General features: G+C 44.8%; 1 protein-coding gene across 9 annotated transcripts in view; it reads right to left on the bottom strand.

The window, feature by feature from the left end:
• Positions 1-15003, bottom strand: part of LOC118366306 (myotubularin-related protein 5) — a 79486-nt gene that overhangs the window by 14500 nt on the left and 49983 nt on the right. For 6 of the 9 annotated variants that reach the window (XM_035748867.2, XM_035748870.2, XM_035748871.2 and 3 more), the window contains 19 exons: positions 14651-14779; positions 14457-14555; positions 11904-12114; positions 11288-11400; positions 10951-11100; positions 10602-10670; positions 10318-10476; positions 9845-10137; positions 9398-9570; positions 9064-9137; positions 6740-6932; positions 6527-6654; positions 6138-6313; positions 4633-4769; positions 4214-4421; positions 3603-3799; positions 2007-2144; positions 520-615; positions 116-190 (listed from right to left, as the gene is read on the bottom strand). In XM_035748867.2, coding sequence (XP_035604760.2) covers positions 116-190; positions 520-615; positions 2007-2144; positions 3603-3799; positions 4214-4421; positions 4633-4769; positions 6138-6313; positions 6527-6654; positions 6740-6932; positions 9064-9137; positions 9398-9570; positions 9845-10137; positions 10318-10476; positions 10602-10670; positions 10951-11100; positions 11288-11400; positions 11904-12114; positions 14457-14555; positions 14651-14779 — 2818 coding nt within the window. The remainder of the gene's footprint in view (positions 1-115; positions 191-519; positions 616-2006; positions 2145-3602; positions 3800-4213; positions 4422-4632; positions 4770-6137; positions 6314-6526; positions 6655-6739; positions 6933-9063; positions 9138-9397; positions 9571-9844; positions 10138-10317; positions 10477-10601; positions 10671-10950; positions 11101-11287; positions 11401-11903; positions 12115-14456; positions 14556-14650; positions 14780-15003) is intronic. The other 3 variants (XM_035748869.2, XM_035748876.2, XM_035748872.2) reach the window with 2 other exon arrangements.

Here is a 15003-nt window from a genome sequence, read left to right as displayed (position 1 = left end):
GGGAAAGAGGGACCGACAGGCGGGGGCACCAGCCAACGCAGACAGACTGACTGACGTCACTGTTAAGAGGCCTGATTGGTTAGATTGGGGAGCTAGGGGTCGGTGCATACTGTACCTCCAGGGGGGTTTCTGGCCTTGCCTGAAACTCTGGGCTGAGAGAGGGAGATGACCCTCGCCCTTTGACCCAGAGCTGAGGTCAAATGACACAGAGATGATGCCCGTTAACCAACACCATAGACCATAGGGAGAGATGGTTTCACACAGCTATACATACACACATGCCCAAATATGGATAAGCTATGGAGAGGAGTTATTATTCAGGTAACATAACCACCATTCCTCTTTGGGTTAAAACACACTTGCGTGTCAATTTGTTACAGTGACTGTTCCTTGGCATGTAATTGTAGGGCAAGCCACAATACAATCCCAAACCAAACATTCCTTGCAAAGGAGGTTTCAATTAACTAATTGACGCAAGTAACACAACCACATACAAACACTGTAAAAAAACAATCTCACCTCCTCGGCTGAAGGTTCCAGGTACATCCTCCTTGCCTCCCATCACCTGTTTCATCAGAGCTCCGATCTTAGGCTGCCTCAGTTTATCTGACGAGTCTGGAGATAGACACAAGCTAAGAGTCAAACTCTGGTTTATGAGAGAGTGTATGTGTTTCAGGGTTTCCGTTAGGAAAATGTGGCGCTGGACATTTGATCGACAGCATAATTCAACAAACATTTGAGAAATGTACCAGACCTATATAATTTTGATTATGATAAGGCACTTAACAGAACATGCAACTCAAGGATGCAACGGCTCGTGTCCTTCCGAAAATCCGAAGTGCACTTGATGTTAGAATAACAGTCCACATTCACTTTTCCTGAGCTAACAAGACGAATAAGGAACAAGAAAATCACTAGCCTATGTCAATCTACTGTTCGCCATTGTAGAACATTTGACCTATTCTATTTGTCAGCTTGTCGTTCTGTGCGAGAAAGAAATGGCCTATTCCAAACAGACTGGGACAATTGTGGGACGATAGATCCCAAATTCATCCAACCAGTACATCAAAATTAAAAGCAGTGAGGCTCATGCACAGATCAGAATGTTTAGCTTAATGTTGATAAACGATTATTCACATTATAAGCGCAGCAATGCGCACACAGCAGTTATAGGCTACACGCTAATGTTAGTTCCATAATGCAATTAACGGGAAAACACAAAAATATCCATTAGAAACGTAGAAAGATGGAAGATCTAAAGATGCAGCGACTAGCATGGATTGCTAATATGATTAGGATTGTGTTTTTGGTTACTGGACAATGAAAGAAAGTTGATTTGAAAACCAATAGAAAATTAGGCTACTTGTTTCATTGGCATTGGGAAGTCTTTACAAAAGAAATGCCTCCACGTTTACAGGAACAGATTTTGGCTCAGCTACATTGAAGCAAGGTAAGACATGCCTCATAATATGAAGTTAAACATTAAAGTTTCACTCAATTAAGTGTATGTTTTCAGAATACCATCTACAGCTCACATTCTCAAGTGGTGTGTGACCTTCTGAATCATGCCTTCAGTTGCCTAAGCACTTGAAATAAAAATAGTAGCACTTTAATGCTGGCTATCAAAACAGTTAACACGTAATTGCATTTAAAATTGTGTGCGATGATTGGGCTTATAAAAGCTCTGGCGCTGTTTAACACATTCCAAAAAAAGAAGAAGCTCTGTATCTGTATGTGCATGTGATAAATAAACATAACGACTAAAGAAAATAAACACATGCTCATTTAATTCCATGAAATTATGCAAATTAACCTATAGACCGATAAGCACGACCGGTCAAATGCATTTCCATAAACTGGTATTTTCAGCAACGATTAGGCTAAATAGCATTATTTTGAAATGGGATTATGTCTGGTGCCAATTTATCGTCTTCTCGTACATTTTTTAGGGACAAAAGCCGGCTATTACTGGCTAACGGGAACCTTGATGTGTACGCGTGTCCTACCTGAGGTGCTCATGTGAGTGGAGGTGAAGCCGCCGAGCGTGTTCCTGCCACTGGGCTCACAGTAGGAGGGCATGGAGCTGATGATCGCCTGCATGTACTTCTCCTGCTCCAGGCTGGTTGAGTCGGCCTGGGAGGGGCCTGGGGAAGGGTCACCACTGGTTTATGCAGCTTTGCATGCTGGGTATAAAATGCTGAAGACTAAAAAATGCTGCTCAAGCTATAAGGGACATGAGCTGTGCATTTCAATGCATCTAAAGTGTTTGTCTATTTGCTCATTGTTTCTGATGAGTTGAGACTTATACTACCACATTAAATAGCTCGTCAGAAGTTTACATACACCTTAGCCAAATACATTTAAACTCAGTTTCACAATTCCTGACATTTAATCCATGTAAAAATTCCCTGTCTTAGGTCAGTTAGGATCACCACTTTATTTTAAGAATGGGAAATGTCAGAATAATAGTAGAGAGAATGATTTATTTCAGCTTGTAAGGTTTGTAAGCCTCCTTGCTCACACACGCTTTTTCAGTTCTGCCTACACATTTTCTATAGGATTGAGGTCAGGGCTTTGTGATGGCCACTCCAATACCTTGACTTCAAGGTCCTTAAGCCATTTTGCCACAACTTTGGAAGTGTGCTTTTGGTCATTGTCCATTTGGAAGATCCATTTGCGACCAAGCTTTAACTTCCTGACTGATGTCTTGAGATGTTGCTTCAATATATCCACATAATTTTCCTCCCTCATGATGCCATCTATTTTGTGAAGTGCACCAGTCCCTTCTGCAACAAAGCACCCCAACTGGTTTCCTCCAGCATCTTCACAAGGTCCATTGCTGCTGTTCAGGGATTGATTTGCACTTTTCGCACCAAAGTACGTTCATCTCTAGGAGACAGAACGCATCTCCTTCCTGAGCGGTATGACGGCTGTGTGGTCCCATGGTGTTTATACTTGCATATACTATTGTTTGTACAGATGAATGTGGTACCTTCAGGCGTTTGGAAATTGCTCCCAAGGATGAACCAGACTTATGGAGGTCTACAATTATTTTTCTGAGGTCTTGGCTGATTTCTTTTGATTTTCCCATGTCGTCAAGCAAAGAGGCACTGAGTTTGAAGGTAGGCCTTGAAATACATCCACAGGTACACCTCCAATTGACTCAAATTATGTCAATTAGCCTATCAGAAGCTTCAAAAGCCATGAAATCATGTTCTGGAATTTTCCAAGCGGTTTAAAGGCAAAGTCAACTTGGTGTATGTAAACTTCTGACCCACTGGAATTGTGATACAGTGAATTATAAGTTAAATATCTATAAACAATTGTATAATAAAAAAAATTATAATAATTTTAAAAACATGTCATGTATAAAGTAAATTTCCTAACAGACTTGCCAAAACTATAGTTTGTTAACAAGAAATTTGTGGAGTGGTTGAAAAACAAGTTTAATTAACTCCAACCTAAATGTATGTAAACTTCCAACTTCAACTGTAGCTGGCTTTGGAGTGGTTTGGCGTGTTTTATTATTCCTAAACAAAGCCCAACATCCCCAGTCATTCCCTTAAAGACACCATCTAACTCATTTTTAGAGTGTGTCATACCGGCGCTGGTGGCATTGGGGGACTTGAAGAAGCCCACCACACCCTTAGCATGGAGGCCTGCAGAGCGCAGCAGCACAGCCTTGGTACGAGAGTTCCTCCAGCACACCACAGGGAAACGGTTCTGTCTGTAACAGCGGGAGATGCGCTGGATGGTGGAATCTGGAATGCTCTGGGGCACGATCAACAGGCCGGGGTAACTGGTGACACACACAGATAGAGAGAGCAGAGGGAGTTAGGGTCGAGATGACATTCTGTTCATGTCACCTCAGAATGTCATGACAACAAGATAATGTCATGTGTTTAAATATAGTTTGTTCATAGGCCCACTCTGCACATCAAGTTGCATCAAAGTAAAACGACAATGTTGATCTATATAAATGTCAAGATCAAACGTGTACATTCAACCAGAATCCAAAACTTGGAGACTAAACTCAGGAAGTTACTTGAAACATGGTCCATATACGTTTTGACCATAAAACGACCACATGCAATTGAGATTCCCTATAAACGAAGAGTATCGAAGGGACGTGTATTTTGGGAGTCACCCACGAGATGTGACGGTGAACCCGTCGTAAAAACATGTTCTATCTGCGGTTGGACCGTGAACTTACCTCCTGCAGACGGTGTACATGCGGTTGACGGTGGAGATGCGGAAGGGCTCGTTCTTGGAGCGCGTCAGGCTGTTACTGAGCGTGCCCAGTCCTAGCCGCTGGTAGTCACGGCAACAGGCTCGCTCCACCACGTTGCTCATGGTCTGTCTGTCCGAGGAGCGGATGGTGGAAGACAGGGTGAGGGAGCCCTGGTCCAACTCCTCTGAGACTGTAGCACACACAGACAGTCAGAGACAGTGTACACTGGCCTACTACCTCAGGTCAAACACTGTAAAGAACATTCAACATTTTAATTGCTGAAAGTTAAACAGCAACTCAAGACTTTTACATAAGACATGTATTTATGTCAATGGGAGTGTGTGGATCTTAAGTCAAAATACCGCCCTAAACCTTGACGTTGCTACAACACCATGTCCTACCGGAGAGCTCATCCTCGTCCAGCTCTGACTGCAGGCTGCTCCTGTTCTCCCAGGTGGGAGGTGAGTACTTCTTCCGGGTCACATACTGTCGACCGATCGTCCTCTTGGCGCTCTTCACCAAGTTTTTGGAAAGTGTTCTTTGGAAGGGTGGAGGAAGAAAAGGGAAGAGGATGAGTAGAGAGGGAAGAGAGAGATGTATAAGAGTTCAAAACAATTAACTTCAGTTAAAGCTAAACTTTATGACTTCTACTTCCTGGGTCACATTCATTTGGGCACACCATAGCAAAACACTTTGCAACAGAAAATGAAAAGAGTTTCTTATTGAACAAGTTTAGATCGCACCTCTCTGTTTTGGCCTGTTTGCTTCCATTTCATTTCAAGTGAATAAAACCCTGGTTAGAAATGTAAAACTTACAAATGCACTGACTAGGTACTTAGAAGTTTAATTAACCAGTCCATTAAATCCAAGGCACATCCCTAATGCAGACTCGACGGTAGTCTGTATGCAGAATTAAAGCTAATGAATGCATTAAAAGAGTGCTAGTTGAGCCTGCTCACTGCTGCAGGGGGGTTGGGCCCGCATTGTCGTGAGGTTAATATCAGTGAATGAAGGGAGTCTTTTAGTGGCGTGACGACTCGGGGAGGAGATGGAAACACCAGGGACAAACACGGAGAAGCCGTCAATGTTTCCACTGCTGCTTTACTCAAAAGATAGAAGCCAGCTCTCTGTGAGAGCATGTGCTCTTTTCATACCCCAGATGAGAAGGGGGAAAAAATGAGTGACGGGGGAGAGAGAGAGGGGGTGATAAAGCAAAAGGGAACTCTGGGGGTCTACTGGCAGTAACAGTGGACAGAATAGAGTGTAGGATGTGAAGCTGCATTCCTCTGTACTGACCCTGCCTGGAATAAGCCTGTGTGCAGCCAGCATAACTAAACAGTCTGCATGCTATATGGACCATTTGTGGTTCCACAAGGGTTCACACTCACTGAAGCACTTACACTCGCAAGCAGAAGGTCTATGAATCCGGTTTAATTAATACATCACACCAAACACTGACTTTAAATCAGAGACAGTCAGATAAAAACGCCCACGTTTTGGATATATTCTAAACTGTCAGGACGGCTATGAAATGTAGGGCAATAATGTTGGCTACTATATCTCCAGAGGCTGCTGCTTGGGGCAGGCCTGATATTCAGCTCACATTACAGTGCAGGGGTGTCATTTGTGACCCACATCCTTTAGTGAATAAGCGCTTTTTAATTGGATGTTCTGTACTTGACCTGGAGGATGTGAGAGGTGTGAAACGTCTTACAGATTTACACTCTCTCATTACTAATAATCTGCTGACTGACGATAAAACTGGAGCGGTACTGACGTTTTATACAACGCTGATGTGTGTTGAAATGAGTTTGGCATGTGTATGCTCTTCCTGTTTCCTTTTAGTGTTGTTTTGGGTTCTTGTGGTTGGCGTGTGTGTGTGGGTGTTCTATTGGTCTCGTCTTACTTTATTGACTGGTTCTTGTCCTTGGTCTTGTGTTCGACCAACGTCTTGCCACTCTGGCCCACGGTGAAAGCGAAGGTTCCCTGGACGTGCTGTGGGTAGCGGAGCTTGTGCATGTGCTTCCGGAACACCTCGGCCAGGTCCGACGCCACCTCCTCATCAAACGCTATCTTCAGCAGCTACAGGAGGAGGAGGGCGATATTAGGATGAGTGTCAGAAAAACACAAATGAATGAGTGTTCTGTCAAATTTTAAATGGAGAGCGTTTCGGTGCAGAATGAGAGTGGGGAGGGGACGGGGGGGGTTTAGCAGGGTTGAGAAGGCCTAGGAGCCTAGTGTTTAGGCAGTAGGGTGATGGATACGAGGGTGACAGGACGGAGGGTAGATGTGTACCTGGAAAGTGCAGGAGCGTAGCTGCAGACCCTCCTGTATGAACTGGTCCATGGACAGACTGACAGAGATCCTCTTCTCCTTAGTCAGGGATGCGATGGGGAACGACCGAGTCACCACCTGCTCACCCACTGCACAGCAACAACACTCAGGTTTAGAGAAAGTGTGTGTGTGTATTACTGCTAACAAGTGTGTGCATGTTTGTGACCCTCCTACCCAGCGGGTCGTTAGGCGTGCCCTTGAAGATGAGGCGATAGGTGGTGAGGAAGATGGCCCCCTCGGCAGGGAGGAGGGGTGGACCCCCCAAGGCCCCCGTGGCCTCCTCCCGGCCGTCTGAGATCAGGTGCACCCGCATGCCGTCCATCACCAGCTCCTCCCCCGCCAGAAGAATGGGCCTCAGAAGCTTGGGCTGCAGCACGGAGAGAGGGAGGAGTGAAGGAAAGAAGAGGAAAGGGGGAAGAGATCGGGGACAAGAAGAGAGAGGGCGGTCAGAGGAAGAGAAGGAAGAGGTAGATGTGGGGTAAAGAAACGAGAAGAGTTGATAATTGATGGGAGAAAAGTAAGCAGATTGAGTAGCGGGACATGGTAGGTAAGGATGAGGGGGAAAGAGAGAGACAGTAGAAGAGCTATTAGTGCTCTATGTCCAACAGAATTCAAATGTATAAGCCACATTGGTGGTTCTATACTTCAAACCAAATTAGAGCAAATTCACAACAAATGGCACACGTCAATCCAGATGCATGTTGAAGCACAAATGTATCACACGACAGACAGTTGAAAACAGAGACATCAAAAGATGATTGCAATTTTTAATTTAAAAAAAAATTCAATTTTACCCCTTTTTCTCCCCAATTCCGTGGTATCGAATTGTTTTTAGTAGCTACTATCTTGTCTCATCGCTACAACTCCCGTACGGGCTCGGGAGAGACGAAGGTTGAAAGTCATGCGTCCTCCGATACACAACCCAACCAAGCGCACTGCTTCTTAACACAGCGCGCATCCAACCTGGAAGCCTTGGTTAGCGTGCACTGCACCCGGTCCGCCACTAGCGTCGCTGGTGCGCGATGAGACAAGGATATCCCTACCGGCCAAGTCCTCCCTAACCTGGACGACGCTAGGCCAATTGTGCGTTGCCCCACGGACCTCCCGGTCGCGGCCGGTTACGACAGAGCCTGGGCGCGAACCCAGGATCTCTGGTGGCACAGCTGGCGCTGCAGTACAGCGCCCGTAACCACTGCGCCACCCGGGAGGTCCTCAATTTGTTAATGTTACATAACATAAACGGTTTGCCTAAATCTCAATTGGCTGGTGGGATCTTGGCAAAGACAACCCTGATGCTCAACAAGTAAAACAAGCAGAAGGGAAAATACAGCGACGTTTATGTGGTTATTTTTATAAAGTTGGATATGAAACCATTCAAATCTCTTAAGACTGGAATCATATAATGGCAATTTCCCTTAGAAAGAGGTAACATAATAATTTGTGTATTTTCTCAAATTGTTCTCACAAAACCATCTAACAGCATTCTTGGATGTATAGAGAGGTATGTGGCAGGTCTAGTTTCTGTTAAAGGCTCAGGGCATTGACATTATTTCCTTTCCCCAGCGACCCTGGAGAGGCCTACGCTGGGGCAACGACACCAAACAGAGCAGCTCAACTCATAAATTAATTTAGGCACTCGTTTTGTAACCCATTTCATAATCTGTTGTGAAACAGCTAATACCCTGGGTCCAGCTCATTGGGAGAGGATTTAACTGGAACTCATATGTTATGAACGCTCACTCAGGAAAAAAAAATCTAGAGCATTCTGGGAGGTGGGATCAGGTCAAATGTGATGCGCTCTGAGTTATTATAAGATGGGATAAACACAGAAAACTCACAAAAGGTGAGATCCAATTGGACTGATATCTGATACAGGGCACCCCTGAGCTCTTGGTTGATGCATATGCTAGGACCCTGCTTAGTTGCCATTAACACAACAGACATGCCAATGATGCCGTGCTAAGCTACCATCCCTCTCCAACAGAAAACTCCACCGAACAAACAGAGCAAACTGCACCCTTCTGTCTGAAGGCACAAGTCAGTGACACAGGCTGTAGTCAACCAGGTCACTGAGAACTACAACCTCCAGCATGCACTGCTCAGGCTGTTGTCATCTACCGCGTTCATGTTCAATAGGCACCAACTGGAGAAAATGTAATGAAACAGAAAATCCACATTCTTGTTCGTATTGGACAAAGTCAGGTAGTACCTCCTCCGTTTCAAAACATTTTCTACCATTTAGATCCAACTGAAAGAGACCCCGGCTACTGAGAGGAGGAGGAGAACTACATCAACCCAGCATGCACTGCTCAGACGTATTAGTGTGAGTCACACATGGTGCTGTCGCTGGGACAGACGTACCTGCCGTGGGCGTGGCACTGTGACACTGAGCTGCAAGGATTGGTGGAGAGGGGGTTGGGCGGGGCTGGCCTGGGCGGGGCTGGCCTGCGCTCTGCGTGGCTTTTGTCCAGCGTAATGTAAAATAAGGAATTGGTTACCTTTTGGATCGGTGGCAGTCGCTTACTCTCCCTGTGGACTGCATCCAGCGTCTCGATGTGCATCTGAACGATGTCTGTGGAACAACAGGAGAGGGAGAGAGAAACTGATTAAAACTCTCTCCTAATACACATTTTGAACTCTTGAGAAAACATGGGTCATATTCATTACGGAACACAGTAGCAAAACTAAAACAAGTATTTCTTATTGGACAAGTTCAGGGAATCCCTCCCCGGCAGTCCTTTTTCTTCCATTAAGTGTCTAATGAATACAACCCTGATCTGTCAAGGAAAGTTCACAACATGAGCACCAAAAACACAAAATGGAGATTCCTACCTGGTATCATGGTGTGTAGTGCCTTGAGGTGCTCGTTGGTAACCCCACTCTCGTTACACACTTTGTCTACGAAGCGGTTGATAAATCGCACCACAGAGTTGGCCACGTCAGAGCTCTCAGCGTCCTCAAAGCCGCTCTCTGTGTCGTAGCTCTCCGCCATGCTGCCAGCAATGCTAAACAAAAACAACAAAGGCATCTTAGGAACGACCAATATGAGCTTGAACTTCAATTTTAAAGTATTTTCCCTACGCATACGTTTGTTGCTGGTTCCACTGTAAGATGTTACAAAGCTGCCCACTGTATGATAAGCTGTTTTTAACATGTCTGTTAGTGAAAAAGCTGATGGGTATGTTTTTCTGTCTGTGTGTACACGTGTGTGTGTGTCTCGTTGTGTGTGTGTGTGTGTGTGTGTGTGTGTGTGTGTGTGTGTGTGTGTGTGTGTCCCACCTGTTTGTGTACCTGTTGGTGACGTAGCTGTTGCTAACACTCTCCACATCCCCTATCCCGGACCTGTTGAGCAGGCGGTTCTTGCTGGTGTCCAGGGGCAGCAGCAGGTAGGACATACGGTTGGCATAGTGGATGGCCTGGCTGAACACCGTGCTCTCCTCTTTCTGCACGCGCTCACTCTGCTGCTCCTTGCTGAGCGTGGGCCACAGCCTGCTCTGCTCTGACGCCAGCTCCAGAGCGCCCAGCAGCTCCTGACCTCCCGCTGCTGGACCAGACTCCTGCTGACCGCGAGACTGGGAGGTGGAAGGGGAAAGGTCAGATGGGGTCAATGTATGGATGTACTCCAAGGACTAAGTACCATTATCAAGGAAAACGCCTCGGTTGTGTTTTTACTGCTGTGTTTAATACTAATATACAGGAGCGTTAGCTTAAAAAGGTTCTGCTTGTTGTGTAATTGTAGGGTCCGTTCTTACAGCGATGGACTGCTCCCCCCCATCTGCCTCCAGATACAGGGCTCTGATGTGGTTCTGGACATCACTGTAGAACATGGCCTCCCAGAACTGCATGTTAGTCCACACCATGTGCTCCTGCACACAGCTGTAGGCAAACTGGGTGATGCCCGCGCCTAGTTTCTGCCAGACACAAACACACAAGGCCACACAGAAGCTTTAGAAACAGACCACTTTAAAGCTATGATAAAGGACAATGATTTGTTTCTTTTGTGTTGAATAGGGATTGTTTGTTTTTTGTGACTTACCCTGCAGAAGGCCGTGACCAGGGGAAGGAGGATGGCTGCAATACCGTGTTCATCCATGTGGGAGCAGTCCTGAGTAGGAGAATAGAGGTCAACATCACCATACTCTCTCAATGTCAGCCATGCAAACACACCACCGATTAGGCTCCATTATTCAGTGTGTGATCTTATGAAAATATAAATGCCTCCATTGCAGGTAGCATGGTACTGTTTTGAAAAAGTCCCAAGGAGTTTCTTTAGGAACTCCTTCAATACAGGCGTTCTATGTACTGAACCCGACTGTGTGCTGCGGTCTACAATAGAACTTTGTGTAGAAGAGGAGAGAGAATTTTTTTGTGGCTTCGGCATGTACCTGTAAGGTGCAGTTCATCATGCGGACAATGTAGTCAAACTGCTGGTCGTCCAGCACAGCTCGGTTCTGCAGGACGTGCTGGTTGAGCTCCTGGGTCAGACACACCCTGGCCGCCCGGCCCTTCAGCGCCCGCAGTACCGCTGGCATCAGCTGGGGGGGCAGCCGACACAGGACAACATTAGGAGATGGAAGAAAAAAAATATTTTTTAAAATATATATTTTTTAAATCACTAGACTATCATGTAGGTCAAACTTCTAAACTATCTATAAATTGTTAACACCTTTATCATTCCAAAATGGCCGAGCACTGAGATGCTATTGTGTCCTTGTCTCTCACCTTCTTGGCCTCCAGCATCTTGTTGTCAAATATGTAGGTAATGCAGTTCCTGACCACCTCCAGCCTGCGAGCGCTGTTAGCCAGGACATGACCATGCCTGTCCACAATGTCTCCTGGAGGAACACCACGACTCAGCGGTTATTACATCACACTCATCAGTCTACACTGAATCCAGCTCAATTAAACCAACACAGAGATAGATGTGTCACACAGCGGTGGTCCGAACACAGTGGCCTTTCTGGTGGACACTCATGAGTCTACACTGAAGCTACACTGAATCCAGCTCAGTTAAACCCATGCTGAGAGATGGGTCACACAGAGGTTGTCCTAACTAACACAGTGGCCTGTCTAGAGGCCTGTCTAGAGGCCTGTCTGTGTCTGGATCAGCCTCTTTACATCAGACATCAAGCCAATCCGTCAGACACAATCTCATGTTGGCATCTCTGCTAAATTCTGACCCACAACCCAATAGGAATGTCTGCATCAGTCTTTCAACCATTCATTCACTGCACTACTTAATCCCACCATCTCATGCCTATGCTGCTCCACCCCCCAGCCCACACTATCCCCAGCAACCCCCTCCACTCAGTCTTTCCCACCAGCTTGGCACACTCACCCAGTGGGGGTCCGGAGGGCACCATGCCTTTGAGCTCGGCCTTGACCACGGGCGGGGCGGTCTGGAGCTTGGCGGCAGCGTGGTCGATGAAGAGCTGGACCGTAACGTCGTCCAGCAGAGGGAACATAGCCAAGTTCTTGGGGTCATTGTGACCAGGGCTCTCAGCTGGCCGCTGCACCTTATGCATGGCCACGGCAGGGTACGGGTTCTCCTGATGGGGGGAGAATAAAAGGTGAGTGACCATAAAGTTGTAGGGGGAGAAAGGGCAAAGGAAAGAGGTAAGTGGTCTCCTGTTATTTTAGTTACTGCATTACATAGATGGAGGATCTTAATTTGACCTATATTGTCACAGCAATGGGATTTGAACACTTAGTCCATAATGTTACCTGATCGGTGGTTAGGCTATTAGCTGGCCAAAAGTAGGCTACATGAAGTGCAATTGGACAATTACATGTCAGCATGGCCAGAAAATATTTTAGGTATCTCAGATTGTTCATAGAAACTTTATTGGGAGGATGGGTGGTTGATACTCTTCGTACATTGTAACACAAACCATTTTGAGAAAATCCTGAAAGTGAACATTTCAAGGCCCTTTTTAGACCTGTACATGCCTCCCCTGTAAGACCCAATGATCCGTACATGATACAGACATACCTCTTAGTGTCATTAAACTTCCTTATAGTGTTCTTTAAAATATGGAGTAATGATACCTTCTGAAATACAATTTTACACATTAATTTATTCAACATTTTTAGACATTGTTTTAAACAATATACTCTACAAGCAATGTTACCTCCCAAAAATGTGGGCACTTAACAAATGTCAGGTCTGCTGAGCGCAAACTTGAACGCTGTGAAAATTCTGTGCAACTTCTAGTGCAAGTTTACTGTGAACACCGAGGCTGTACTTGGTTTAAAATACAGTTAACAGTGGCCATGAAGGCTACTGTGGCTATTTGATCATAATATAGGTCTACCAGAGTGGCCTACCATCAAAAACAATGGAGGAAATGCATCCCATAACAATTTAACATGGAAATAGCTGTTCTATCATTCAGCCAACAGTAGCAGCTAATGTGTGGTATTCAACATAGACTTACATTCCATGAGACTAAAAAAATATGTAGGGATTGCCATTAACCTGTTTATGCACTTGTCCTTCAGACAACAAGGTGACTGAAAATGTTGTGTTTGATATAAAATGTATTATTATTCCCATACCATAATAACACAGAATAAGAGAAATGATGCTACCCTCTGCCTATTGGCTACTTAGCTTATTCAAGCCCGTCTCAAAACACTACACTGCCCATTTAAGACAGAAAAAAAGCTCTTTATCTGACTTGCTTTCAAAGATGTCTACAACTACACACATGTTGTGCTCTTGCAGGAAGCAACCACTCCACCATTGCTGACTAGAAATGTGCTATAACTGGGCTAATAATTCACTTAATAGCCAAGAATACAAACAAATGTACACACCTGGACACATGCAAAACAAGTGCATCTACTCACTACCACTCATGCTGTAAACACAGTCCAGTTAAAAGGGAATGGCACAGATCCATATATGGCAATGATCTATTTGCATACAGGGACACTGCAGCTCTGATTGGTTATGGTGCACCAGTCTGTGTAAAGTATGGGACTGACTTGTTGATAGTGTTAACTAAAGGGGAAAACTAGAAAGTTGAGTGAAGTTCAATCTCGTGCTTCTCTGTGCGAGCTGATATTTCTTCTGTGTGGCAGTCCCGGGGGAGCTGTGCACACGCAGAGCATAGAGGGAACATTGCCTACAAGTACATCACATTTCCAGTGTGGGCTCTCTGCTACTTTTAAAGTTATGATACATTTTATGAGCACCACCAACTCAATGAATGGGAAAATGAATTCAAAGGGAATTCCCTCTGCTGGTGATTTGCTGAATGTGCAATCCGACATGAGGCTGTGTGTGATTGATTAATGACCCATTATGTCAATTGCTATGTATAAAATGGATCATTTCTTCAAAAGTAGCAGAGACCCCACACTGGAAACTTTGTGTTTTAAGAGTATAGTTCCAAACAATGTCTTAAAACAAACTAAATCAAAAAGGGTACTTTTAAGATATGAATAGTAGTTTTAATGTTGAATAAATTAATGTACTTAAAAAAACGAAATTTGAATCAAGACATACCCCATATTTTAAAACACACTATAAGAATATAATGACACCAAGATGTCTGTATCACGTACAGTTCACGGATCATAGGGTCTTATTGGAGGCATGTACAGTATAGGTCTAAAAAGAGCCTAAAATGGATACTTTCATCATGATTTTTTTTTTAAAAATTTTTAAACTATCTGTGATACCAAAAATATTCTCGGGCCATGCTGCCGTTAAATCGGCCAATATTGTTAAAATAACCACGTTAGTGTGAGTTTTCAGGGAATTTTACACAAATCAAAGCTCATCAGCATAAATTCTAAGCAACAAAAGGGTGATCAAATTAAGATCCTACGTCAATAAATAAAATCAATAAACATGTTTTACATTTTTTTATGCACAACATACGTTTTTGAAGAGCTGCTCAGCCAGCTCCTTGATATGGTTCATGACTTTGTGCGGGCTGCACTCCTCCTGGCGAATACGCTCCACCTGATTGGCTATCAGCTGTAGACACAGGAAAAGACAAACAGGAAGTTAGAATGCTTTTTCCTTCACATCTTTACCACTGATTGGGGAGGTGTGGGGGGGGGGGTACTCACATCATCAAACAGGTCTGTGGGTCTGTAAGGCGGCCCTCTCTCCGATATGAACCCAGCGAATGCCATACCATCCAGAACCTTCATCAGGAAGTCATCCTCAGTCAGAGCCCTCTGGCCCAGGAATGCAGCCTGGAGGAACACACACACACACACACACTCGTCAGGCCGGAGATTCTTGGGATCCACTCTTCCTTTCTAAGTGTTAGACTCAAAACAGTTTGCAGGTCTGTTTAGAGGAAAATGTTTTTGTCCTCCAGGCACACATTCAAGTGATGTATTCCATTGTGTTCATAAAGACCGTAGTTAGTTCCAGGCTTGTATGAACACAATATATCACCTTAGGAATAAAGTTC

Source organism: Oncorhynchus keta, chromosome 33, assembly GCF_023373465.1.
Source record: "Oncorhynchus keta strain PuntledgeMale-10-30-2019 chromosome 33, Oket_V2, whole genome shotgun sequence".
Taxonomy (NCBI): Eukaryota; Metazoa; Chordata; class Actinopteri; order Salmoniformes; family Salmonidae; genus Oncorhynchus; species Oncorhynchus keta.
The sequence above is the reverse complement of the archived record's forward strand: the minus strand, read 5'-3'. Positions and strand labels throughout refer to the sequence as shown.